Consider the following 26,991-nt stretch of genomic DNA (forward strand, 5'->3'; position numbering starts at 1 on the left):
GACCAGTCCGCATGGAATTCCCCTGGAGGGGCATTGAGAGACAGAGATGGAGCTTGGCAAGGGAAGCTTTACTTAAAACAATGTGTCCGTATTTCCTCCAACTGCCCCATTTTTGAGTGTAGCTAAGCTACACTTGCAGAGGACAAAAGAACAGATTATATTTAGTGCCAGTACAATAACTAACTGCTCCTTGATTTCTAATTGGCAGACCGGTCCACCAACCTGAGGAACCACAGGTTCACCTTAAGTTCCAACCAGCTACTCTGGGGGGCTGGGAAGCAAAAAGAAAAAAAGGGGGCTGTAAGACTGATACCCCAACAAGTGAAGTCTAACTGTACAGAAGACACGCTTCAAAGGGCGGGCCAACAAAGCCTGAACATTTTATTTCACCAGCCAGTATTTCTGATTCTCTTTCTGATGCTGCAATTCAAAGCTTCCGCGTCCACACACAGTATTCAGACGCCCCGCATGCACAGAAAGGGGTCCAGAGGCAGGACAGGGGAGGCCCCAGGCTACATGCAGATAAGGAAAGTGGCAGGCATTTCTCCGAAAGTCTAGGCCAGGCTTTCACTTCACCGAAATGCCTCTAAGCCCTCCACCGTCCCAACTTTCCCCTGTGGCATCGGAGACAGAAAAACACTCATCTCACACATACACAACTCCAGGGGAGGCAGGGAGGCATCACAGGCACCAGTCACATTTTATTGGGCCAGGAAATGGATTTCTCTGTCAGTTCAATGGCAAGATGTGCAGACCTGCGGTGAGTGACGTGGCTCTTCCCCAGGGTGAGTTGGCCGGACTGCTGTAACGGAGCATTGCCTGGGTTCGAGGTGGACGCCCGTGACTGAGAAGCTCCGATGTCTGTGAGGGCGAGCCGCGTCCTCGAGTCCGGGAATGCCCGTGCCACACGCGCCACCCAGATGCGGCCAACTCCTCACGCACGGCCACAGGGAAGCACAGAACCCTTCTGTGAGCCCTGTTTGGGGTGGTGGGGAAGGTGAGCCCCAGGAACAATGTGGGGTGGATTTCCTATTGCCCCTACGACCAAAACTACACACACACGCACACACACTCAGACGTACACGCCAATCCATCTTCCAGGAAGTTTTTCTTCCCTGTGACTACAGGATCCCAGCACCCAGACACCCCTCGGCTGAGAGACACGCCTAGTGACTGCCCAGACCTGGGCATCAGCCTACCGCGGAGGGCTCCGCACTGTCTCACAAACTGAGGGGCAGGGGCAGAGGGTGACGCTACTCCGGGGAGATTTGCTTTTTGTCTTCAACCGGCCTACTCGGCGACACTGTTAGGCCCCGGGGCCGGGGGAGGCTCTGTGAGCACCACGTGGTGGATGACCCGGTGGTCCCAGCCCACGGTGGTAAGGAGGGAGTGGTTGAGTGGGGACCACGTGACGTCTCTCACAAAGTCTCTGTGGGCTCGGCTTCGGAACCTGGAACAGAAAAGTTTGAGCATGGTTGTGGGCAGGAGGGAAAACCAACTTGGGGAGGAGGCCCCGACACACCCACACCCACGCCACCTGTGCAGTGCTGCCGGCAGGAGAGCAGCGTAGCCACCCCCAAGGGTTTCATCCACCCCAATTTCCCCCAGGTGGCAACTCCGGCAAGGGCAGGAGTGTGGGGCCCAGATCAGACAGCACATCGAGGCCAAGAAGCAAGTACACCCCAGATATTCTGTGGGGTGGCTGTCACCCCCTAACGGGCTGCATTCCACTGTGGTTCTTTATGTGAAGGGCAGGCCACCCTCTGGGGAGACAGAATGCCAGCCCCAGAAATTCCACCCGCTGCCACCTTCCTCCTCTACCAGGGACAGAGCTGGCTGGGCACCGGTCCCAGGAGCAGGGTGATGGCCAGCACCCAGGACCATTGAAGGAGACAGTGCACTTCTCTGCAGGAAAAGAAGGAGCCGGCCACTCGCCGCCCTGCCGCCCCTCTCCCCAGCTCCTGACCCCAGCTCCCCCTTGCACTTACACCTCGGACAGGCCCGAGTCCAGCAGGGCGAGGGAGCAGTCCTCACTGACAGACGCCAGCAGCGGGGTGCTAGGACGGGAAGGAGAGGGTTGTGAAAGGTGCAGCCTGTGGGAGCCCAGATGCACCCTGCAGGGCAGCCCCAGCCCAGTCCCCACGTTGGGCTAAGGCTTGGCTGCTCCTCAGCTCCACATCACGAGGCCCACGGAGGGGGGAGGGAAACACGGGGGCCCCGGGTGACAACCAGCCTGTAACCGTCCGGCCCAGTCCCTCCCTTCAGCTCTAGCAACAGCCCAGATGCGCAGGCTTTCCAAATGCCCTGTCCCCACGGTATTGACCAATCTGGACGCTGAGCAGGGTGTCAGCCATCGGCAGACAGGACTGCACCACCCAAAAAAGGGTGGCAATCTTCAGGAACTGCGGACATTCTGAAACCTCAGGAGAGCAAACCCACTCAGCTAAGTCCTGGCCAGTGCAACCCTGCCCCCTCGCTGGGCCTGTTCATGCCCAGCAGGCCCTGGTGACAAGGAACAGTACCTGTGTGGGGAGAACACCAGCCCCGTGACACACTGGGAGTGCACCGCCGAGCTGAGGGCACAGCCCGCACTCTTGGTGTCCACAAGGGAGACAGTGCCGTTCTCATCACCTACGGAAAAGACAGGCACGTCTCAGTGGGGTACAGCCAGGGCCCTGCAGGCAGCCGGACCTGGATCCGAATGCCCGTCCCTTGAGGCTGGACAAGTTAGCCAGCTGAGGACCGGTTTTCTCTCCAGTTAAGTGGGAATGAGTGTCGCTGGCAGTTGTGGGAATTAAATCAATGGAGGATGAAGTTATTATTTGAACCACAAACCATATCACCAGGACAGCACTATAATTATCCACAGTACAGTGAAACCCCCTCCACGGTGTAAGTCCTCACTAGCGTGGTCCATGGATTCTGTGAGTCTAAGTGCAACAACATACAAGGAAACCAATTTGCCTGCAGGTGAACTGATACAACACTTATATCCTATCAACGTTGTAACGAAATTACATTGAGCGAAATGACATTACTCATTTACAGCGAGTAATCCATGTGCTCTGAGGCCCACTGACTTCTAGCCATGTCCAGGATACAAGAACCAGAACCAACAACCGGGACTCACATCCCCTAGGGAAAGAATCACCATGTTATCCAAAGCTAAACTGAAACCACCTTTGGGTCGCCGCCCCTCCCAGCCCTCCATTAGCAGAGCCATCTGGTGCCCAGGGTGCTGAGGACGGAGCCCTGGAGCGCGTGCGCGTGCGCGCGTGCGCGCGTAGCTGGCTCTGCCTCTTCCTTCCCTCCCCTTCCCAGAGCCCACGCGCAGCTCCTCCGTGACCCTTACCAAAGACGAAGACTTCGCTCTGCCGAGGATGCCAAGCCAGGGAGGTAGGAAGGTGGCCAGAGGCACTGCAGGCTGCAGAGGACAGAAGACGGGCCGGGGCAAGACTCAGAGCCCAGCTCTGAGAAGAAGCCTCTCGGAGGAAGCCCTGCTAAGTCCCAGGAGCGCTGCACTCGGTCCCCCAGCCCACAGAGGCAGCTGTGCCCCCCTCCTTGGCCCTTACAACCTCGTTGAGCCATCAGCCTCCTGCCCTCTCTGGACACAAGTCACAGGCAGGTTTCAAGCATACAGCACGAAGAGAGCAACTCTGGCCTTCTGCTGACCCTCCCAGGAAAGGGAAATTAAGTCACCCACCCAGGCCCCAGCCCTTCCCCGTAGTGCCTGCTGCATAGAACAGGGTCAGCAGAGCAAAGAAAGCGACCATGTAACTTAGGCCACAGCAGCGGAGCATTCGGCAGCTTTTCCTTTGACCCCGGGAGGCCAAGGCAAGCCTCTTCCGGGTGGGTTCGCAGTACCACCCGCCCACAGTCGGCTCTCAGACTCACCCATCTGCGATGCTGGCTTGGGACAGCGGGTATCCCAGAGCAAAATCCTACTGTCCTGGAAGCAGAGAAGCGGAAAGGGGGCTTTAGATCCAAAAAAGCAGCTGCAGGTCGGGGGTCTCCACACTGGACTTTGGCCTAGAGGCCTGGAGCGTGGTTAGGGAGTGGGCAGGGAAGTGGAGGCTGTGTCTCACCTCGCTGCACGAAAGAAACACGGAGTCCTGGTGGGGAGAGGCGGCGACACAGGTGACCTGCCCCGAGTGAGCTGCAGAGGGAGAGGAGGGAAATCTGATGGAGAAGCCGGGGGGGGGGGGGGGGGGGGGGGCNGGGGGGGGGGGCGGCTACCAAATAGCCCAGACCCTACTGAGGGGGGGAGGGAGGTGTGAGAGGCAGGCCTCCTCTCTGGATGTCATTTAATACGTTTCATGAGATACTGAATTAGACCAAACCTAAGAGGAAATGGTGATGGAGTTATAAAACCTAAAAAGGCTTTGGGAAAAAATCCAATTAGCAAAGATAATGAAAGAGAAATTAGGGGCTGAATAAGAAGAGGGAAAGAATTCATAGTTGGCACCCTACTGTGAATTAGTAAGGGCCAAGCTGCAGGACACACGCCTCAGTGGGGTTCTGGGCACCGAGAGGTTTAAGGGTGCCACTTTCTTGAATGTTCTCTTTCCTAACAGTGCATGAGTAGCTGCCTGCGGTCTCTCAGTGCTCCTTTCCCACCTCTCCCTCCAGACACCCTTCTCCCATGTCACAGGGGAACACACAGCTGTCACCTGTCCCAAAGCTTACCGAGGTACAACGCTCAGGACTATGAACAGCAAACGTGCAACACAAAAGGGGCTCCCCCACCCCAGGAGCCACGGAGCAAAGGAAAGGGCCTCTGGGTAAAATCCCGGGAAGGGGCCGCCTTGCTCCGCCCACACCCCACACACGAGTGTGGTTCTGCGACTCATCTCCATCTGTCTAACAATGGGAATCTTGAGAAACATGACCTATTCCTAAGCCTCAGGACTCGTACTTGGAGAAGGCCAAGGACCTGCTGGGACCAGGTTTAGCTACTGTGCAATGCCTGAAGGGGCAGTGATGGTACGAGGGCTGGAAGGCCGTGACAGGACAGTGAGACTTTAATCTGCAAGCCACAAGAAACCAATGGCAGAGCAGAGGAGACGAGTGCAGAGATGAGTGCCACCGTCCATCGTGTGAGGTTAACACCTGGAAGCAAATGGGAGCATGAGGAGTGGAAGGGAAGGCCACTGGCCAAACGGAAAAAGGCGCACAGGAACGTGGTGACCAGCTGAGAGCGTGGTGACTGCGCATGAGAGCCTCGGGTGGCCAAGAAGGTGGTGAGGCCATCAACAGTGGTAGGGAGTTAAGGGAAGGGGCAAGGGACGGACGCCTGTGGAAGAGAACCATCAGGCAGGAGAGCAAGGCCCTGCTGCCCCTGACTGATGTCCAGGCGAAGTTCAAGGAGCCCAATGGGAGAAATAAGAACAACACAGCTAAGGCTGTGAAGAAAGGAAGAGAGGGCACTCACCCCGGTACGAGTTCAGCACCATCTGCTGAGGCAGGTCCCAAACCTTGATGCTAAGAGGCAAAGGGAAACAGACACTTCAGTGGATTGCAAGCCCTCTGGGGAAACCTTACAGACATGCCGTATCAGTCACTGGGTTCTTATGATGAGGCCAAGGTATTATATAATAAGGCTAACTGAATGGTGAAGACACCCGCAGGAGGCCTAGCGACAGGAGTGCTGAGGACGAGGACCCACCAGAAGTCCTGGCTCCCGCTGACAGCTTGCGTGCCAGAAGGCAGAACGCTGACGGTGCACACGATGTCGTCGTGCTCGTACTTGCAGAACTTGCTGACAATGAGGGTCTCGTTCTCGTCCAGCTCCCACAATTCGACAGCACCTGTCAGGGAGAGGATGCGGGGGACGGAAACAAGCTGAATTCCACCAAGACAGCAACTCACTCCTAGTAGCCCATCGTCACTGAACTAACAAAGTAAGTTATTTCTCTAACAGCAAAGACCATATTGCTGAAAGGGTTAGCCCCTATGCTGGCATTACTCTTTCCCAGGTAACAGTTCAGACAATTAAGTGGGGAAGGCTTCTAGAAAAAGATGTAAAATCCATTACCCCATTTCCAGTAAGAAAACACTGGAAAATAAATCCCTGGGAGAAAAGGACAACATCTCTACAACATCTCCACAAGTGTCACCGTAGGACACAGTCCAGTGTGGTTAAAGCTTCCCAACTATGATAAGTATCTGCTGAACAATTTCAATACATGTCTCACAGAATCTTAAAAAAACACATCAAATAACTCAGTGTCTTGCACAATGACTGGCTAAGCACTGCAAACACCCCAGAAGTTGTCTTGAATGATGTGTTAACGCTGTCAGAGAGTGTCAATTTTTAATGTCCACGTCTACCCTTCCCAGTGAAGCCTGCCAACACGCAAATTCCGGGTTTTTCTTTAAGCAACAGAGTCTCCACTGCTGACTTTGAAAGCAGAGTCAGCAAGATGTAGAGAGCCTGCATCTTTGAAAACAAAGAAAGCAGAGTAAAGACATCTATGAAGAAAAAAATGGGAAGAGACAGCACAGATTGGTTTGGTCTGGACTGGGGGGAAACGGGACATGTTACATAGAAGAAATGAATGCAACTCATTTCTTAATTTTGTTATGGATTTTCCATCAGGCCATTTAGAATCTCGGAAAAGGCATTTCTACCTACACAGGAGTTCTCCTTAGGGACCGACACCCCCAAGCTACCCCAAGAGCTCAGTTTGGGGCATGAAGGATTGAACCTAGCCAGACCTGTGCCCCTTGGCCTCCATTCACCTGCGAGGTTCAGGAGAAAGTGACTCACCTGAATCGGAAGCCACTAGGATGCCTTTGTCCCCCACCCAAGTGAGGTCAGCCACTCCGGCCTCCGTCTGGACTCCAGCAGAGCAGAAGCCTTCATTGGGGGCGGCACAAGGGTCTTTGAAAAGCCAGAGGGAGCCAGCCCAGCAGCGACCACTCAGGCTTGAAGCCCCAAGCAGGAGCGCTCCATCTAAAGGAGGTATATGCTGTCAGCGCGGGAGGCGCGTGAGGGCTCGTCTCTATGGCGACCGCACAGAAAACCACGCGGGCCTGGATTTGAGCTCAGGAACGCGGGACTCCGTTGGGGAGAGAGCTCAGCGAGGGAGGGACCAGGGTGGCAGGCGGGGCAGGGACGGGCTAGAAGGATCAGTCTGGGGAAGGGTCCTCCCGACCCGGGGTGAGGGAGTCCCAGGCCCGCGATCTCTGCTCACCCGACCGGTACCGCGCAGCCTCCAACTGCCGCTCCATACAGGCGGGCGCATTGGGGGGAAGGTTCCACTCGCGGGCCGACGGGGGCACTACAGGAGGAGGCGTTTCCTTCCTCATGTCCACGGTTTCAACGCCAAACTACACCCAAAGTGGACGTCCGCAGGAGATTCAGCCCGGATAGTTCCCACGTGGTACCTCTCTGGGCCTCCGCCCCTCTGGACTAGCAGGCTCTCTACATCTCGCGAGAACTGCGTCTACCGTTCCATTCTGCTTTCCGGCTGCCGCCCTCGGCAACAGGTTCATTGAGCTTTGTGCTGCTTATCGCGAGAGAGAAAATTTCTACAGGAAGTTGAAGGGAACGAGGATTCACGTTCTTTTCTCGCGATACTTGCGAGCGACCATCTTGCTCCTGCCCCTGACAGATTCTCTCGTCCGGGTCACTGGGACGCCGAGAACTCCGAGGGGGCCCTCGCTGACCATGCTGTCTCGAGTGGTACTTTCCGCTGCCGCCGCAGCAGGTGAGAGGTGTAGACTGTGGTCCGACCTGGCGGTGACTGTAAAGAAGCCCGTCTGGGGATGCATGGAGGGGGTGGAAGGAAAAGGGGCGAAGAAAGGCGCAGCGAGACTTGGGCCTGAATGGGGATTTACTAGAGCCTCTCGGAAGGTGAGCAAGGTGAGCGTGGGGTCTCGGCGGACAGGAAAGAGGGGAGAATGGCCTTAGTGATCGGGCCCCGGGGGGACCGAGGAAAGGGCAAATCAGATTTCACCTTGACCTTGCTGACCCGCGCCTTGCTTGACTTGCAGGCCCCTCTCTGAAGAACGCAGCCCTCCTCGGGCCAGGGTAAGTAAGAGGGGCGTAATAACGCCCCTTCGTCCTTGTTTTAGCATCTTTTTTCGCTACTCGATGACCTTCTCTTAGCTTTGGGCCAGGAATTACTCTTCTTTAAGTAATTTAGGAACTCGTAAAGCATCCTTCAAACACTGGGGCTTTTGTAACTGCCTGGAGCATCATCGTGGTACCCATAATGGGCAAAGTTTAAGAGTTTAAATGATGCGTTCTAACTGGACTAGAAACTGGTTTTGGTATCTTGTAAGCCCCGCCCATCTCCCTGTGACCTTCAGCTAGATACAACTGCCACTGCCCCGGTCAGCGTTCTTAGAGTAAGAATTTTTGCATACCCAAGAACACAATTTTGCTTTCTTTTTAATGAAATTTATTGGGGTGACATTGGTTAACATTAAGTTTCAAGCCCACAATTCTGCCGTGTGCATCGTCTGTATATTGCACTGTGTGCTCCTTCCGTCCTATATCAGGCTCCCTTTACCCTCGTCTTCCTTCCCCTCTTCAACCTTCATGCTGTTGTCTGTGTCTGTGAGTTTATTTGTTTTGTTTGCTAGTTCATGGATTTCTGTTTCATATCCCACATATGAGTGAACAAGTTTTGTTAGGAAATGTGCATTGCTTTCGGTCTGTATCCCAGATTCCGACTTTCACTGCCAGATCAGAAGAGTTAGAGAAATCTATTGATTCCGTAGGTATTTATTTGCCATCGTAGAACCAGAGGTAGAGAGGTGAGTAAGGCTAAGTACCTGCCCTTAGGGAGCTCACACAGTCTGGCAGGGCAGTGGGGGGCGGGGGGTGGCTATAGAGCAGTGGGTTAGAGCAAGGACTTCAGAGCTGGAAGGGCAACGAGGGACACGGGACCTCCCCACTTACCAGCTGTGTGACCTCAGTTTCCCTATGTGCAAAATGGAGGTAATAGTACGCTGTGGGCTATGAAAATTAAGACTTTATTTCTACGAAACTGTAAAAACAGTGCCCGATACATAGTACGTGCTTGGTAAATGTTAGCAGCTGTTATTGTTAATATTATTTCATAAAACATGTCAGTTTTGGTGGGAGGATTTCTTTTTTTAGCCCCAAATTTTGCCAAGTTTGATAACTGTACCATGCCTTGAAAAAGTGGCTTTCATGTACCTGCAATTACTTTTGTGTATGCAGTAGAGTGAAGACCATAATTGACTGTTTCCAACTTACCAGAGGGAAAAGTAAGAGACTCCACACAGACAGATAAATAATCATTATAGAGATAATAAAATACTCGAGATACACACATACCATACAAGGAACATCCTCGATTTCGCTGAATTTCACACTCCACATCTCATACATCAGAAGGCTCTCCACCAGCTGAGGGACCCCTTCCACCACCACTGCTACTGGGCGTGCACCTCCACCAGCCTCCACATGGGCTCTTTCTGGAGTTTCCACTAGTTTCCTTGCATCTCTGTCTTTCCTGGTACAGCCCATTCTCACAGCAGCCACAGGGATTATGTCCGTCCCCTCCCCCCTTCCCCGCCCACCCCAAATCCTTTGGAGGTCCCCATCCCACTTGAAATACCAAACTTACATAACCCAGAAGACCCAAAATACATCCATCCCTTCCTACCTCTTTATCTCTTCCTGCTGTCTTAGCTCATTCTGTGGTTATAATGGTCTTCCTGCTTGTCCTTTGAAAACTATTAGCGTATTTTTGCCTCAGGATCTTTGTACTTGCTCTTCTCTTTCCTCTGGTCCTTGGCTCACATGTCCTCAGGCCTCTTACCAAAAAAGCCTTTCCCCATTCTGTTGCTCCCTCTCCCCTTACCTTGCTCCATCTTTCTCCATAGGATTTAAAACAGCTGCCTGAAATTGTGTGTGGACCTATGCATACGTGCCCCACACCCCTGATAGAGAGTTGAAAGTCAGGGCTTGGTCTGCTCGTCGCCATGCTCTCAGTGCCTGACATAAGTACAAAGTCAGTGAGTGGTTTGTGGAATGGATGACCGTTAACCCAAGGTTGCAGAGACCTCTGTAAAGGATGCACTCTGGGTGTTCTGAAGGCCGGCTGGGAGGCGTCCTGGGCAGACGGCGCAGCACGGGGCATGTTTTCATTGTTTTGTTTGGTTAGAAGGTAGGAGAAAGAAGAGGGGTGAGGGTATAAAATGTGCCAGGCGCTCAGTCGTGTGCGATATTAGTTGGTTTTCTGCAGGCAGGAGAGAGCCTGCTGGAGTTTCTGAGTCAAATTTGCATTTTACAAACATTGGTGACAGTGTGGAGAGGGCTGGGTTTGAGGGGTTACTTGACCAGAAGGAGAGAGGAGGTAAGGGCTGAACTCATGCAGCCAGGTGAGAAGGCATTTGTGTCAGCCTAAAGCACGTTCTTTAGTGCTGTGATTAAAATCAGTGGTTCCCTCCATGGGGCACTTGTCGCAGTCTGAAAACGTTTTTGGTCGTCACCCCTGGGTGGGAAGTGGGGGATGCTACACTAGGTGCTTCCAGTGTAGAAAGGCCGCGGAGACGCTGCTGAGCGTTTGCAGTGCACAGAATAGTCTACAGCAAAGAATCGTCAGTAGATCCAAATGTCAGTGATGCTGAGCTTGAGAAAACCCTGATTTAAGTGGAAGAATCTCAAGCATGATTCTCAGATTTCAAAAGTTTGATGGGGTAGCTAATAAACTGGGAGGCAGAAATAATATTCACACTATGCTGTGTACCTGAAACTAATACAAAATATTATTGAATGTAAACTGTAATTGAAGAAAATAATACTCAAAAGACAAGCAATTAACCAAAATCAAAGAAACAACATAAACTCTTACATTGCCAGGGGAAAGAGGTACAGAGAGTGGGGAGGGTGGACAAAAACATACTGCATATTGGAAGGAGACTGAGCTTGACAGCAGCGGGAGAAAGACTAAGGGGTTTATTTCATCAGAAACTTAATGAGTTTGCTGTAATTGCTAAAAGTGCATTCTTAGACTACTTCAATACAAGAGTAACTTGCAAATCTGTAGTACAACAGTTCAATCCCCAAAACGGCAGTAGCAAGTTCAGAATGTGTATTTGTAGAATGAATGATTTGGTCATGCTGCATTAGTGAGTTATGATCAGTCTGTATGCCTCGTTTTTGTGAGCAAAACCACCCAGCCCCTGTGGTGGACAGTCAGGAACGTGAGGGGAGTGAGATGTTTAGCCCAGATGCACGAGCGTTATCTTTCTTACAGAGAATAATATTAGAACCAGTGGAGGGAGGTTTCAAGGACACATGTAGCTATTCAATTCAAAGGTGAACGTAATTAGATCTACCTGACACTGAAAAATCCTCTTTCACATAGTGTTGTCGGTCAGCACCCCATCACAGAGAATATACAAAGGTCAAAGTTCTGGCCAGGGAGCTCACAACACAGTGAGTGTGTAATAGTTAACTGCTTACGTGGGACTTTGCCGTATGCCAGGTCCCATTCTAAACACTCTACGTGTACCAACTCAGTTCTCATCACAGCCCTGCAAGGTTGTACCCTTTATTCCCACGTATGGGAATTGGATAGTACAAAAGTTTAAATTGCTTGCTCAAAGTCAAGTGGCAAGTTCAGGACTTGAACCCAGGTGCTATGGCTGCGTCTATGCTCTTAGGTGTTTCAGTGGTAACCGTAGACACACAGAGTGCCGGGCAGGTGACTAGGGAGACTTGCCGACAGGACCCTAGTATTGGGTAGGAGATGGCGTATGGCTTTACCAAGTCATTTGCCCTTGTCACACAGCTGATCATTCAACCCAAACCTCCCTGTGCCTGGTCTCTTCTCTTCCTTTTGTGACCGTGGGAAACTGCCTCTGTCCTCACCCCCATTCATTGTTCCTGCCCACTGTTCATACATCAAGTTCTTTTTTAAAGAATGGGCTTTGAGTTTGTACAATTGCTGCTGGCAGGGTATTGCAGGCAACGAGGATCTTCCACACTGGACAGCCAAGCCTGGCCCCTGTACCACCTCTTCCAGAACATGGAGGAAAAGTTCGCCACGGGCTGATCCCCGAGGAGTTCTTCCAGTTCCTCTATCCCAAAACCGGTGTAACAGGTGAGCGTTTGCCCATTTGGATGGCACGGTCTGAGTGAACCCAGGGCGTTTGTGGCCTCTTACCTGTCACACGTGCCACGCAGGTCCAGGCAGCTGTTGTAAAAGTGAGCTGTGGGGTGGTTCAGTGTAACAGGACCTTGAGTGGCTCTGACTTGTCTTTGGAATACATTTGTTTGGGATTTTAAGTTGAGTTTTAGCAGTGTCTCCTCCATCTGTTGATGTACCAAGTTCATTGAATGCCTGCGCTGTGCCAGGCACTGGTCCAGGGACACAGTGGTGAGCCAAGGGCCGGCCATCACAGGTCACAGCTTCGATTGCAGGATACACAGTAAAGAAATGGGGGACGATGGGCTGTACTGCAGATAACAGTGGGAAGAGCGGCGGGTTAAAATAAAGCATGAAAAGATAAATCGGGCCATATTTATCTGTTTTTCCCCTCTCAGAAAAGCATAAACTGTTCTGAGACCTTGCATTTTCAAAATGTAGTATGTTTTCATTTAACATTATTTAATGCTCACAACAATCCTATGAAGACATTTTTATTACCCAGAAGAACTAAGAAACTGCCCTGGCTGCCGTGGCTCAGTGGACTGAGTGCCGGCAAAGGGTCACTGGTTCAATTCCCAGTCAGGGCACATGCCTGGGTTGTGGGCTGGGGTCCCAGTGGGGGGCGTGTGACGTTTCTTGTCTTCTCTCCTTCCCTTCCCATCTCAAAAAATAAGTAAATAAAATCTTTATTTTAAAAAAAGGACTAAGAAATCAAGAATTTGCCAGGGTTTATTCTCACTTTTTGAGTTGTACTTGAACCTGGTGTTCCAAGTCCTGAGTGTCCTTTGCACTACATGCACTGCCTCCCTTGCTTTGTCAAGTGCTGCTGTGATTGGGACCTTGGAAACGAAGGCTTTGTTTTTACCCTCCAGGGAGTGGCCTGCAGTAGCAGGTCCCTAACTGAAACATTTGCAGGAAACGTCGGTGTGCTCAGAGCTTCATGGCTGATTAAAACGTTACACATGACGGGCCTTTTTGCAAATTCACATTTACAATCTATACGTTGAAGGGGGAATAGTTTGATCTTTTATTGTTGATGCCGTGACAGTCATTCCACTTTTCCCCCTTCGTCTCCCCTGCAGCCCGCCCCACTGCTTCCACAGTCTCCTCACCATTGTCCATGTGAGGGCAAATTTTAAAAAAAATAACATGAAACTTCATGTGGGAGACCAGGGTGAAATATATTTGAGACTACAATTGACCCTTGACATGCGTTCAGATTGCAGGGGTCCACTTATATGTGGATATTTTCCCGTAAATACTGTCAATCTTTTCCTTATTTTTTCCTGCTTGTCTGATTGCTGAATGCAGTGTATAATACTTACAGCACACAAAGTATGTGTTGCTTGACTGTTTATGTTACTCACTGGTAACATAAAGGCTTCTGTCGACAGCAGGCTGTTAGTAGTTAAGTTTTGAGGGAGTCAGAAGTTACACGCGGATTTTGGACCACGTGGCAGGGGCAGCAGCCCCGACTTCCCCATCCCCCACCACATTGCTCCAGGGTCCACAGTACAACCCTTTGATTCTGGGCGGGGCCTGCCTTTTCTCTGCTCCCGTTTTATGAGGCAGGAAAAAAAAGATAGCTACATGGATTTTAAGCATTGTAATTAGGTGCTCCTCGAATTGAGAATCCTGATACTTAATTCTTCATTTTATATATACACTATTTTATAGTTGTGGGGTTTTTCTTAACCTTCAGTGCCAGGTTCCTGTTTGATGAAAATGAGCAGGTGTGGATAAGTTTTGTCCTGAGCCATGTTCCTTTTCAGTAAGTTGCGTGTCTTGCTGCGCGGATTCCTTCTGAAAGTCACCTGCATCTTTGTGGGGTGGCTCTGTTTGCTGCGCNGGTAAGGCTTCTGTCGACAGCAGGCTGTTAGTAGTTAAGTTTTGAGGGAGTCAGAAGTTACACGCGGATTTTGGACCACGTGGCAGGGGCAGCAGCCCCGACTTCCCCATCCCCCACCACATTGCTCCAGGGTCCACAGTACAACCCTTTGATTCTGGGCAGAGCCTCACATCCCTGGGTGCTAGTCTTGCTGGGAAACGTGGAGAACTGCCCCAGGGGCCTGCCTTGTCTCTGCTCCGGTTTTAAGCATTGTAATTAGGTGCTCCTCGAATTGAGAATCCTGATACTTAATTCTTCATTTTATATATATACTATTTTATAGTTGTGGGGTTTTTCTTAACCTTCAGTGCCAGGTTCCTGTTCGATGAAAATGAGCAGGTGTGGATAAGTTTTGTCCTGAGCCATGTTCCTTTTCAGTAAGTTGCATGTCTTGCTGCGCAGATTCCTTCTGAAAGTCACCTGCATCTTTGTGGGGTGGCTCTGTTTGCTGCGCAGCTGTGCCAGGCACTTGACACCGTTATTTCTGGTTCATCAACCCAGTGGAGAAGGCCTCGTTCCTGGTTTACGGAGGAGGAATCTGCACTCCGAGAGGATTCGTGTTGCTCAGCTCGTACACGTCGCCGAGTCCCCTTTCCTTGAGTGCAGATCCTTGCTCTCAACTCTGCTGAGTGTTTTCCAGTCCGTCGTTCGTTGCTCAGTCACTACACCTTGCCTTCCGCTGAGTGAATGCAGAAGTTCCTCTCCGTCTTCCCCTCCGAAACCCAGCGTGTCCACCATAAAGTAACGTCTGCTTCTTTTAGGACCCTATGTGCTCGGAACTGGGCTTATCCTGTACTTCCTGTCCAAAGAAATATACGTGGTCACTCCAGAGACCATCTCTGCCATATCAACCATAGGGCTGCTTGTCTTCATGGTGAAGAAGTACGGCGCCTCCGTTGGGGAGTTTGCTGACCGGCTCAACGAGGTGAGAGCTGCAGGCAGCACCGAGGTCATCGAGTGATGTTTTTGTATGAATGTGTGTACATATGTTCAGTACAATTAGAAATTAGCCTAATTATAATGTCTACACTTACCGGTATTGTTAGTTACTAATTTGAGATCAGAAGTTTAAGGATTTGTGCATTTCTTTGTATATGTTTGTATGTTTCTTTGTGGGTGATTTTATCAATGAGGGGTATAACTTTGAGGAAGAATACAATGAATCAGTTTTTATTAACCTTGATGCTTTTACTGATCTTTGTTATAAATATCATAATTGCAGCAAAAAATCGCCCAACTAGAAGAAGCGAAGCAGGCCTCCATCAAAGGCATCCAGGACGCGATTGACCTGGAGAAGTCCCAGCAGGCGCTGGTTCAGAAACGCCACTACCTTTTCGATGTCCAGAGGGTAGGTGTCAGGACTTCCCGAGGAGGAGGAAGCTCCTCATCTGCGTGCGCTGAAACAACCTCAGAGTCCCTCACGTGAGGAATCTGAACAGATGGAGCGGGTTTCATTCAGAGAAAAGATAAGGGTGGGGTTTGGCAGTTATTGCTGCGTAGACCCTTAAGACCTGTCCAGTGGATAATTGATTAGGATTATTAAAATTGGAAAGAGTATAAGTTATAAAAGAACACATTTTGGATCCACACAAAAGGAAATAGTCACTAATTTACAGCTGATTAAAAAACAGTATTCATGTCTAAGGCATGTCATGAGAACATGTATTTGCTATAAGACCTTACATCCCAAATTCACAAAGCAGATTCGGGTAGAACTTTTACCGTGGTTAGAGCTTAATTAGATTCTAAGACATTTCGTTCCTCACACAACTTTGGGAACGTGTTCAAGTGTTTTGTTCTTAATTACTTTGAGCCCAACACTTCCTGCCTGATACTTAAAGTGAGGCACCCTGATGGGGGAGCGTTACATGGCAGGAGCACCTGCAACGTGAGAGTGAGAGGCTGAGGTGAAGGGAGTGTCTGGAGGGCAAGGCTCTGGTCCCGTGATTCTCAGTGTGCTCGCGGTACCACACGAGGGCCGGTCACTCGGTGCCGGTGTTGGGACCCATTCTACGACCTGTGGAGTCAGAACCTCTGCTAGGAGCTGTCCAAAAATCTGTATTTTTAAAAACAGGATCCCCCAAAATTCTTAAGCACGTGAATGTTTGAAAACCTCTTTCCGTGCATATTTAGGTTATAAGCAGAGAATGCTGTCTGCCCTGTGTATGATGTGTACACACAAACAAAATGTGACTTTTGAGGATGTAGTTCTTTCGAAGGAATCAGATGATAGTCTTTAACATTCGTGTTTACTTAGTAGATACTCACTGGGTTCTTCTTCTGTGGAGACACCAGGCAGGGCAGGGCTCTGGGACCGCAGCCGAGAGCAAGGCAGAGTCTGCCTCTGTGGAGTCTGCTTCTTAGCCAAGGTTGAGAGGACAGAAAGGAAAATGGATCAGACGTGAGTGTCAAGGGTGATAAGTGCTGTGTAGTGCAATAAAGGCACGTCACAGGGACAGATTCTATAAGGAGAGAGTTACGGCTTTCATGGGCGGTCCAGAAAGGCCTCTGATGCGATTTTTGAGCAGAGACCTGAAGAAGCAGTGGTGCAAGCTTGTGAACAGCTTTCCAGGTAGAGGGAAGAACAGCTGTAAGGTCCCCGTGCCAGGGAGCTTGCTCGGTGTAGTCAGAGCAGAGTAAGGGGGCCAGTGTGGCTGAAGGAGAGTGGGTGAGGAGAATTAAAAAGTGAAGTGGGGGTGTGGCCAGGGACAAGCTCACGTAAAGTCCCGCAGGCTTCCGTGAGAGCTTTGCAGTGAGCAGAAGTCACTGGAGGTGTTAAGCAAAGGAGTCATAGGATTTCACTTCTGTTTGAAAGGCCACGCTGCTTGCCTTGCCGCAGCTAGCCTCGTTCTCCAGTGCACTGGTCTGAAGTGCCCTTGACCTAGTGAAGCAGAGCTGCCAGGACCTCGAATGTGTGAGTCTGGGCCTGACGGGGAGGTGTCCAGGCTGCACTTCCGGGGGTCCTGAGTTTACAGGTGGCACTTACGGCTGTGAGACTGGGACACACAGGGAAACAATGGGCGAAAACAGGACTTTTCAATTAGCAGTCACCTCTTTATGGGCAGATGATAAAGGGCCTAAGAATTTGCCATAGGATGTAACCACGTGGAGGTTCTTGGTGACCTTGGTAAGGGCTATTTTAGTGAAGTGATGGCAGTAGATTGGAAATAAAGGAAAGAAAGGAATTGCACTCGGTATAGACAACTGCAAGGAGTTTCACCACAATGGTGAATGAAGGGATCGGCTAGGAGGAGGGCGGGTAGCAGTCAAGGCAGGTTTTTTTTAAAGATGCAAGGTGTCATTACCCGTGAGCATCTGATAGAAGTTAGTAGAGAGAAGTTAATGCAGGGAAGGGGAGGGAGGAAACACTGGAACGATGTCCTTCGGTGGACCAGAGGGCTTGGAGCAGAGTGTGGGTTCAGGTAGCCTGTCTTACGTGGTGGTGGGAGTTTGTGGGGAGTCTTTTCGTCGCCGCCTTTTTTCAGTGACGTAGAAGGAAGGTCATTCGCTGGGAGTTGGAGGTAGGGAAGGGGCGAGAAGAGGTGTGAGCGGAAGAGCAGGAGAGCGAGGGAACTGAAGAACTGTACCGAGAAATAGTGAGGGCCTGCTAGAGGTTGACAGATGGGCCTGCACGGAATCTCATCACAAACTAGATGAAAATACCCGTCACCAGTATTAATGTGATACTGTTCTGGAGGCAGTAGTTGATATTGTTAGAGAAGAGCAAGAAAGAAGGGGTATAAAAATGGAAAAAGGCAAAGTTATTCTTTCTTATAGATTACCTGTTTATATACCTAGAAAATGGAAGAGAATCATCATGACTCTTGAAACAAGAAGCAAATTCAGGAAAAGATGTCTAAGAGTAAACTTAACTGGAAATGAGTAGTTGTTTTGCTTTGTGAGGTACTTGTGAGGTACAAGGTTCCGGAATTAGAAGGCTCAGTATTGTAAAGACATCAGTTCTCCCTCCTTTGATCCCTGTGTTTAACACATTCCTAGAAAAATACTGAGAGATGGTGGGTGGAGGTGTTGGAGCTTGGCCAGATTGATTAACAGAAAAAGTAAAAAGAATATCCAGCAGTATTCTGGAAATGAATTCATGGGTAACAGTCCTGCCAGATATAAAATTCACTGTAAAATTAGAATGAACTTGAACCAATACAGTGCAGTGCGAATAGAAAGATTGGCCAACAGGTGAGACTGTTAAGAGAGGGGCCTACGCACTGAAGGCAGTTTAGGTAGGAGGCGTTTTCATCTTGGGGGAGGAGAGACAGGTGGGCACCTTTGTTGGTAGTATAAAGTTGGTTTCCTGCCTTCCACCTCATACTATAATAAGTTTCAAGTGAATTAAAGATCTTGAAAAATGAAACCATGAAAGTAGAAAAAGAATGTGAGAAGCAGTACAGCGCCCTTGGCACTGATGGGGCCTTTCTAATAAAACCAACGGAGTCTGTAAGTACGTGTGTGGTGACGGGCGTTAACTGGACTCATTGCACGGACCGTTTCACAGTATGTACAAATACTGAGTCATTCGCACATGGGAAGTTAATGTTGCATGGCAGTTACACCAAATGAAAGAGAGAAAACTTGGAAACTACGAGAGGCAGAATCCTCAGAGTGGAAGTGATCCTTCAGCTGAGCAAGCCGTTTTCATCATCTCTTACTTTTGCTTCAGAATAACATTGCCATGGCCTTGGAGGTCACTTACCGGGAACGGCTGCATAGAGTCTACAAGGAAGTGAAGAATCGCCTGGACTACCACATCTCAGTGCAGAACATGATGCGTCGGAAGGAGCAAGAGCACATGATAAATTGGGTGGAGAAGCACGTGGTGCAGAGCATCTCCGCGCAGCAGGTACGTGGCCTTGGAAGCTTCTGGAGTTGTAGTGGGTCTGTGCCGTGCACCTGCTGACGGCTCTGTTAAGATCGGAGGGGCTGGCCGGGAGACTTCAGCCTGCAGACGGGCCTTGGTTGCTTTCCCTGCAGAGCGGGACCTAGGGAAGGCTGCACGTTTGCCCTGCTGGCTTCCTCCTTCCTCAGAGCTTGGGCGGGTCTCTTACCTCACAGGTCAGAACCACGGGTGGCTCAGAACTCTGCTTGTTACAGGCTTGTGCTCCGGCTCCCTCTGGAACCGTTAACCAAAATAGTTAACTTCTCTGCAACACACAGCGAGCAGACAAGGCCTCTTCCATCCTAATTCCTTGGCGATTATTCTGTTTCCTCTTCTGCTACTTGATTTATCGGCCTGTGGCAGAAATGTTTTCTATTATTTACCTGAACTTGATTTCTTTTTTAAAATTTAAATTTTTATTTACTTATGACCTGATTTTCTCTTTTCCATATAGATAGTATATTTAATGAGTTTTTTTAAGAAACCATTTTTTACATAAAAGTACTATATACTTATTAAGAAACTTGGAAAATACAAAAAAGTACAGAAAAGAAATCAGTTATTTTCATTCTTAACGTTTGCTACATTACTATTGTTCGCATGTGGTCTTGAACTGGTATTAACCTGTGCAGGCAGCGAGTAGCTAGTCGTGCCCAGGCTCACACCAGTGGCACGTGGGTACGGGAGTATCTGGCTTCAGAGTCTGTGTGGGTTTCACTTACGAAAGCTGTGAGCCAGGGGATCTTAACTACAGGGGAGTCTCTGCACTCGTCGTTAAATCGTTCTGGAACTTGTAGCGAGTGCCCAGCGACAAGGCATTTTCTCTTGTGGGGCAGTGGCATGACAGATGTGACGAGTCCTGAGCAAGCACTAAGGGCTGAAACATTTTTTCCTCCTCAAAATGCCACAAGTACAGGGTTTGATGAGTTCTGAAGTATGACTGTAGGTCCCTGGATTTGCTCAAAACCGCACCTTCCCTGTGTAAACCATTAAGTAATTCCTAGTGGTCGTCACACTAAGCCATCTCGAGGTTGGGGACGGAGCTCCAGGCCCCGCTGGGAGCACCTGTGAGATGACGGTGTTTGTGCTGCTTGCAAAGGTCTAACCGGTTCCTCTGTCCTCGTCCCAGGAAAAGGAGACGATCGCCAAGTGCATCGCAGATCTAAAGCTGCTTGCGAAGAAGGCCCAGGCGCAGCCAATCATGTGAATGAACCAACCTAGACTGAGACGGCCAGAAACACTCAACCGAGTGGAGGCCAGGCCATGACAAAAGCTGTCCGTGTCACCTGGAGTCCAGCTCACCCCAGCTAGAAATGAAAGGCGCCAGTCCCACCTGCTGAGAGAATTGGAAGTCTGTTCGCCAGGGAGGTGTTTCTTGTCCTTCTTGCTCCGCATTTGGAGTTGTCCGATGATTGCCTTGGAATAAGCAGTGTGCTTTTAATAATATTTGGTACCTGGCGAAAGACTACCGAGTTATCATTTAAATTTGTCATTAATTCTGTCGCCTTACAATAAAGTGACAGTTGAACAAGGTTTGTCAAATTGGGTGATCTTCTGAAATAATATCGTGACATTTGTCATGTCAGTAAGAATTAAAGATGCCATTGAACAGATAACTGTGTAAAAGACCGTTACCGGTGAGCTGCTTCTGGCTACCTGGTAGGTTGTGGGGAATTAGAGCTTTTTGGTATTCTTTAACTAACTAAAGGAAATACTATACATGAAATCATATCACTGACTTTATTATCATTTTTGTAATTGTCTATAGAAAATATTAGGGGCTCAATATGTTGTGAATTCATTCTTAGAATCTGGCAGGTAGTCCTGGCTGGTGTGTCTCAGTGGGTTGAGTGCCGGCCTGTGACTCAAATGGTCACCAGCTTGATTGCCGGTTGGGGCACCTGCCTGCGTTGCAGGCCAGGTCCCCAGTAAGGGGCGTTTGGGGGACACAACCACACATTGACGTTTCTCCCCTTCTCTTTCTCCCTCCCTTTCCCTCTGTTAATAAATAAATAAAATCTTTAAAAAAAGAAGAACCCAGCAGGTAAATCAGAAAATTCTGCCCTTCCATAGGTTTTTCTGCACTTGGTTTTTCCATACTTGTATAAAGATTTAATTGTATGCAAGTGGACAACTTACATAACAGGAAATATTTGAAACTATCATATGGATGATTGCTATTTTCTCGACTTCTTAGGATTTTTTAAAAGATTTTATTTATTTTTTTAGAGAAAGGGAAAGGGAGGGAGAAAGAGAAACATCAGTGTGTGGTTGCCTCCCACGTGGCCCCCACTTGGGACCTGACCCACAACCCAAGCATGTGCCCTGACTGGGAATCGAACCGGCAACCCCTTGGTTCACAGCCCACACTCAATCCACTGAGCTACACCAGCCAGGGCTGGGATTTTAATTATGTAACAATCATCTGGGTCAGTATTTACTGATTGTTAATGTATTCATCTACAATGGAAATCACATTGACATCTTTATTGTTAAGAGAGCTGCTGATAGGGTCAACACAGGTGTTCTAAATTAACAATTACAAACACCTAGTTTGCTCTAAGCCCCATTTTACACAGGTCCTCTAGAGATGTCAGTTCCTGACTCAGTTAGTTGGCTAGAAAGGCAGTAAGAATATGCGATTCAACATCAGAGAAGTGACTTTACTGGGACACGCACGTGTGTGTGTGTGTGCGCGCGCACGCGTGTGTTCAGCAGTTTGCCAGCGCACCGAGTGGGAGCTGGCCGCGCAGTCTCTGGGGGTCCGTTGTCTCTATTCCTGATGAGCTTGGGGCTCACAGAACAGGCCGTTGAGGAGGGAAGGTGGATGTACTACCTTTGACCTCAGTGGTAAGATTGCCTACAAAACCCCAGGCCCTTCATCACACATCCCAGAAGCCGAAGGCGGACCTGGGAAAGGCTGGGAGGGCCTGGCTGGGAGGCCCCAGCCACCGCTGGCGAACCAACGGCCCACAACGTGTGTGGGCTGCACAGCAGTGACTGCCTCTCAGCCACCCTCTAAAATTGCCCCCGAGTCTAGCGGCTCACTCTCGTGTTCTAGTGAGTATTCCTGGAATAGAATTCCAGAAAGTGCCGCCTAAACGAATTGACTTATCGTGAACCAGCACAACTGTCCTGTCAAGTGTTAACCTGAGTAATACTTAAAGCAATATCTCTAGTCCCGAGAAGGCAATGACAGCATCCAGGAAAATACGGAGAAAGCAGGAAGGCAACCGGTCAGGAAAGAGATGTCTGACCTGGCATTTGAAGGAGGAAGTTAGCCCGAAGTGTCGGGATTGGAGCAGCCAGCATACGTGATTGTAGAGAAGCCAGTGAAGGAGAGTAACGTTTTTTAAGCCCAAGAAATGAAGAGGGTTCCCTAGCTGGTGTGGCTCAGTGGATTGAGTGCCCGCCTGCAAACCAAAGGGTTGCTGGTTCGATTCCCAGTCAGGGCACGTGCCTGGGTTGCGGGCCAGGTCCCCAGTAGAGAGTGCTCAATAAGCAACCGCACATTGGTGTTTCTCTCCCTCTTTCTCCCCCTGTCTCTAAAAAAATCTTTTAAAAACATTAAGAGGGAACTACAGGCCCTGGCTGGTGTAGCTCAGTGGATTGAGCGTGGGCCTGTGAACCAGAGGATCACGGTTCGATTCCCAGTCAGGGCACATGCCTGGGTTGCAGGCCAGTTCCCGGCAGGGGCCAGTTCCCAGCAGGGGATGCACGATAAGCAACCATACATTGATGTTTCTCTTCCTCCCTCCTTCCCTTCCCCGCTAAAGACAAATAAATAAAATATTTTTTTTAAAAAAGAGGGAACTACAAAAAGTAAGGAGTTAACCTTAGGGTCCCTGAATACTATGCTTAGAAGTTAGGTTTTGTTCTGAGGGCAGGGAGGCCAAGGAAAAACATCTTAAGCAGAGGAATGATGACTAGATTCTTGTTTCAGAACATCAGTAGCAGCTAGAGGGCAGTGTGGAGAGGATGTTGGCTCCTTCTAACTGTAGGGCATTGAAGACCTCGGTAGCGTGGATGGGAAGGCAGGAATCGAGGAGAAACAGGAAAGGCAACGTTAGTGATGTTTAAGTAGGGAGAACGTGGAAGAGGGGAGGACCTGAGTCACAGTTTTCTGGAGAGAAGGGAAAGGAAGGCACTGTTCTCTGTGACTTAGGATATTGGAGGGAGTTTGTCTCAAGAAAGACAGTGGGCTGAGTCGAGCCGTGGAGGAACGTGTGCTGGAGGGGAGGCAGAGAAAGGGTTCTGCGAAGGGGACAGCTGGTCACCAGGCAAGAGGAGTGAGTAGGAGAGATGCATGTAAGTCCACTCCTAGGTATCTGGCTCGCGGTGGCACTACAACATGAGACAGAGGACAGATGAGAAGAAGCAAGTTTCCAGGGGAAAGGTTCTGCTTTCAGTTTTATTCTTGGCTGTGAGTATTGAATATCATATTGAATATGAGTGAGTTAGACAGCCGTGTGGTGACATGTGGGAAATGAACTTACGTGCTGGCAAACGTTATGGCTGGAATCACAAACTAAGGCATCCGTGGCATATAGATGGTCAGTCAGGTCCTGGGAGTGGGTGAAACAACCTGGGAAAATAGTGTGGAGTGGGAAGGGGAGGCTGTCTCAGGTCAGATAGAGGCCAAGCAGGCCGAGGAGGAAAGGCTGATGCTAGGAGGTCAAGGTAGACAAGGGCCAGGATGTGTGCATTTGACTCAACCACAGCAAGCTCATGGCTGCTCTTGGTGGGAGTGTTCTGGTCAGCATTGTGGCTACAGAGAGGGGGCCCTGAGGACAGACTCTGGCTGGCAACCAGCAAGAAGCTGGGACTCAGTCGTGCAGCCGAGAGGAAACAAATTCAACCAACAAAGAGAGGGAGTTTGTGAGTGGATCTTGCCCCAGTCAAGCCTCTGATAACACCAAGGCCACAGCCAGTATGTGAACCACAGCCTGATGAGACCCTGAAGCAGAGAACCCTGTGAAAACTGCTCAGGCCTCTCACCCCCAGAGACTGGGATCATAAATGTGTGTTGGTAAAATCCTCTAAATCAGTGATTGTTATGTGCTGCAAGATAAAACCGAGATGAGGACCCCTGCATTTCCATCTGTGCCATGGGGTTTCCTAGTTCACCCACTGGGGTTCCCATGTACCTTCCATCCTCGCACAGGCTCTGGACTTGGTCTCCTGACCTCACACACCCAGCCCCGAGACCCCAGCTACAGGGCATCGTACATCGGTGGCTGTTTCCAGAGCACACAGCAGCTCCAGGTCTTACCTCTCTTCCTTTCCAAACTTGAAGGATTTCCAACGTTTAGTTCAGCCACGCCTTCTTACATGATGGTATTTCAAGTATTTTATCCAGCATTTGCTGGTGTTCTTTAACAAAGATTTCTTTAAAAGATCTATTCTGGCCCTGGCTGGTGTAGCTCAGTGGATTGAGCGCGGGCCTGCGAACCAGAGGATCACGGTTCGATTCCCAGTCAGGGCACATGCCTAGGTTGCAGGCCAGTTCCCTGCAGGCCAACTCCCAGGAGGGGATGCACGAAAGGCAACCATACATTGATGTTTCTCTCCCTCTCTCCTTCCCCTCTAAAGATAAATAAATAAAATCTTAAAAAAATAAAAAGATCTATTCTGCCGTCTGGAGTTTTTCCATTCACTCTTCAACCCATCAAAGTCTTACTTCCCACCACGACCAAGCCCAGGCCGCTTTAGCAAAAGGGATTATGATCTCCTCATTTCCAAATCCAATCAGCTCTTCCCAGTCCTCATTTGCCTTGACCTCTGAGCACACGGGCAATGTTGGCCACAACTTTTCCTTCCCCTCTCTCCTTCCTGGCTTCTGACCGCACACTGTCACTGTTTCCGTTTGCTTAGGCGACTCATTTTGGGGGGTTGTTGGTTTGCCTCCCTCCTAAATGTTGGTGTTCCTCAGAGTTCTAGGTTAAGGATTTTTATTCTCACTCTACAAATCGTACCTGGATGACCTTGTCCACTCCCTTGGCTTCTACATGTCACTTGCATGATGATGACTTTAACCTGTGTCTCAAGTTGTGTCAAACAGGATAGGTTGGACTACGTGCTTTAAGAAACTCTCCCCCCAACATCTCGACAGAGCAACATGGAGAGAGGCTATTTCTTGTTCGTACAGAATCCACTCCAGGTTGTGCTGACCCTCCAGAGAGGCTGTCCCCTGTATGGTGACTCCGTGACCCAGCCTCAGAGCTTTCAACCGCATGTCCTCATCACGAATCTCCGTGGAGGTCTTGCTTCAGCAGTGAAGGGATTCAACTAGAAGGGACAGCCGTGACTTTTACACCTCGTCCATTGGGCAGAATGTGTCATGTGGCACTGCCCAGCCACAAGTGGCTCTGTGACCAGAGGAGCCACCCACTGGTTAGGGGCGAGCGCTAGTGTCTGCTGCGCAGATCTAGGTCTCTTTCGTGAGCCCCAGACCTGCGCGTCCAACCCCCCTCGCTATGTCTCCGGCACAGTGTCCCACAAGGACCCTAAACTCTGTGCCCAAAAGCAAACTCATTACATCCCCTCCTCCCACATTCTCCCTATCAGCCAACGAGACAACGCAGAAAGCCAGGAGTTATCCCCAGTCCTCTGTCTCCCTTCCCTTCCTCTCACAACTAAGAAATGAGTGCATTCGCCAGTCCGCCTGCCTCTTCTTCCCCGTGGCCACGGCCTCTGGTCACATCACCCCCACTGCTCGTCACAGCTGCAACGCCAAACCACCTGCTGACCGGCCCTCACCAGTTCCCCCTGCGCTCTGTTGCCTAAGCCCAAATGTGATCATGTTACTGCTTTTCCGCAGTCTCTCTGCTGCCTTAAAGGTCAAGTTCGTTTAGGGTCTTGCCCTCCTCTCCAGCCTTTCTTATCTCTTACATTTCCCATCCCCACCTCAACCTCGCAACCCACAGCACCAGTGATGGTGAAATGGTATTTGCACTTCCCTGAGCATGACAAAGCAGGCGTTTGCTCACGCTATTCCTCTGCGCAGAACACATGAGTCATCTTTCAAGACACAATCGAAATGTCATCTTCGTGATGCTTGTCTTGACACCCACTCTCCCTCCTTATTGGGTGCCCTGAGCCCCTTCTCTTTTGGGTCCCACTCCATCCCATAGAGATGCCTGATGTCACAAGTACGACATTTCATTACGCTTCCGTACCCCAGAACATGTGTGTGGGTGCTCAGTAAACATTGATTCATTAGTTAATCCTCACTCTCAATCTTGAGCTGCTGATGCTTCCGTTTCTGGCTCCTCTTCCTCCTGCCCTTTGGTGACACCTTTGGTCACAGTCTCTGACAGTTTTTCCTCCCTCGTTTTGCCCCCACTCTCCTAGATGTCTCTCAGATGAATGTCTCTCCCTGCGTCTGCCCGCTGCTGGTCCAGGCTCCTCGGATCCCTCAGCTGGCTCGCGCAGGGCAGGAACCCCTCGTCAGCCAGGGGTTGGGGGTTCCATACTGCTCCGGCTGCCTCCCAACCTGTTCTTGCCCCCAGTTTTAGGGGTGCTCTCAGACTTCAAGTTAAGTCGTGTTCCCCTTGTTTAAATAAATGTCTTTGGTACAGATAACCCACTTCTCTTCTAAGAAGGCAGAAGCTCTGAGGAAACTGGCCCCTTCCTGCTTCTTCAGCTTCTTCCCTTCCATGCTTCACGTCCCAGCAGCTTGCACTGGTCCGGCACACTCTGTGCTTGAAAAACCATCCCTCACACGCGTTTGTTTGGACTCCCTGTTCCCCTTTCTGACACAGGGCTTTGGGGTTTTCATGTCCTGTTCCCTGTGATCGTCCCCCACCAGGCCCCCCGCTGCTTTGGGCCTAACGAAACTCCAACTCGCAACTCAGATTTCGGCTCGTGTTCCTCCAGGAAGCCTGCCCTGGTTCCCTGAATCACAGACACACACAGGCGGGGCCCTGCGCCTTCACAGCTCATGGAACGGCTACTACCCACCACATCTTCCTCCGGTCACAGCCTCCTTTGCATCTGCACGTTCCGTGAAGGAAGGAGAGGCCGTTTTTTTGCTCACCGTGACATCCTCAGAACTTAGCCTCAGTGGTGGCATG

At 50.1% G+C, this 26,991-nt stretch overlaps 2 protein-coding genes across 2 annotated transcripts; one reads left to right on the forward strand and one right to left on the reverse strand.

Moving 5' to 3' along the window:
* Positions 1-360: 360 nt before the first annotated feature.
* WDR77 (WD repeat domain 77) lies at positions 361-7,437 on the reverse strand. Its single transcript, XM_037038734.1, has 10 exons — positions 7,197-7,437; positions 6,770-6,955; positions 5,666-5,807; positions 5,432-5,481; positions 4,086-4,156; positions 3,895-3,949; positions 3,353-3,424; positions 2,523-2,631; positions 1,989-2,057; positions 361-1,450 (listed from the first exon to the last, which is right to left on the reverse strand). Exons 1-10 carry the CDS (start codon positions 7,309-7,311, stop codon positions 1,291-1,293), a joined length of 1,029 nt encoding a protein of 342 aa, XP_036894629.1. The 5' UTR covers positions 7,312-7,437; the 3' UTR covers positions 361-1,290.
* A 135-nt stretch (positions 7,438-7,572) lies between these two features.
* ATP5PB (ATP synthase peripheral stalk-membrane subunit b) lies at positions 7,573-20,449 on the forward strand. Its single transcript, XM_037038735.1, has 7 exons — positions 7,573-7,712; positions 7,999-8,035; positions 11,944-12,089; positions 14,787-14,950; positions 15,248-15,373; positions 18,701-18,880; positions 20,046-20,449. Exons 1-7 carry the CDS (start codon positions 7,673-7,675, stop codon positions 20,121-20,123), a joined length of 771 nt encoding a protein of 256 aa, XP_036894630.1. The 5' UTR covers positions 7,573-7,672; the 3' UTR covers positions 20,124-20,449.
* The last annotated feature ends 6,542 nt before the right edge of the window (positions 20,450-26,991 follow it).

Source organism: Sturnira hondurensis, unplaced genomic scaffold (assembly GCF_014824575.4).
Source record: "Sturnira hondurensis isolate 20B ecotype Veracruz unplaced genomic scaffold, ASM1482457v3 Scaffold0024822, whole genome shotgun sequence".
Classification (NCBI taxonomy): Eukaryota; Metazoa; Chordata; class Mammalia; order Chiroptera; family Phyllostomidae; genus Sturnira; species Sturnira hondurensis.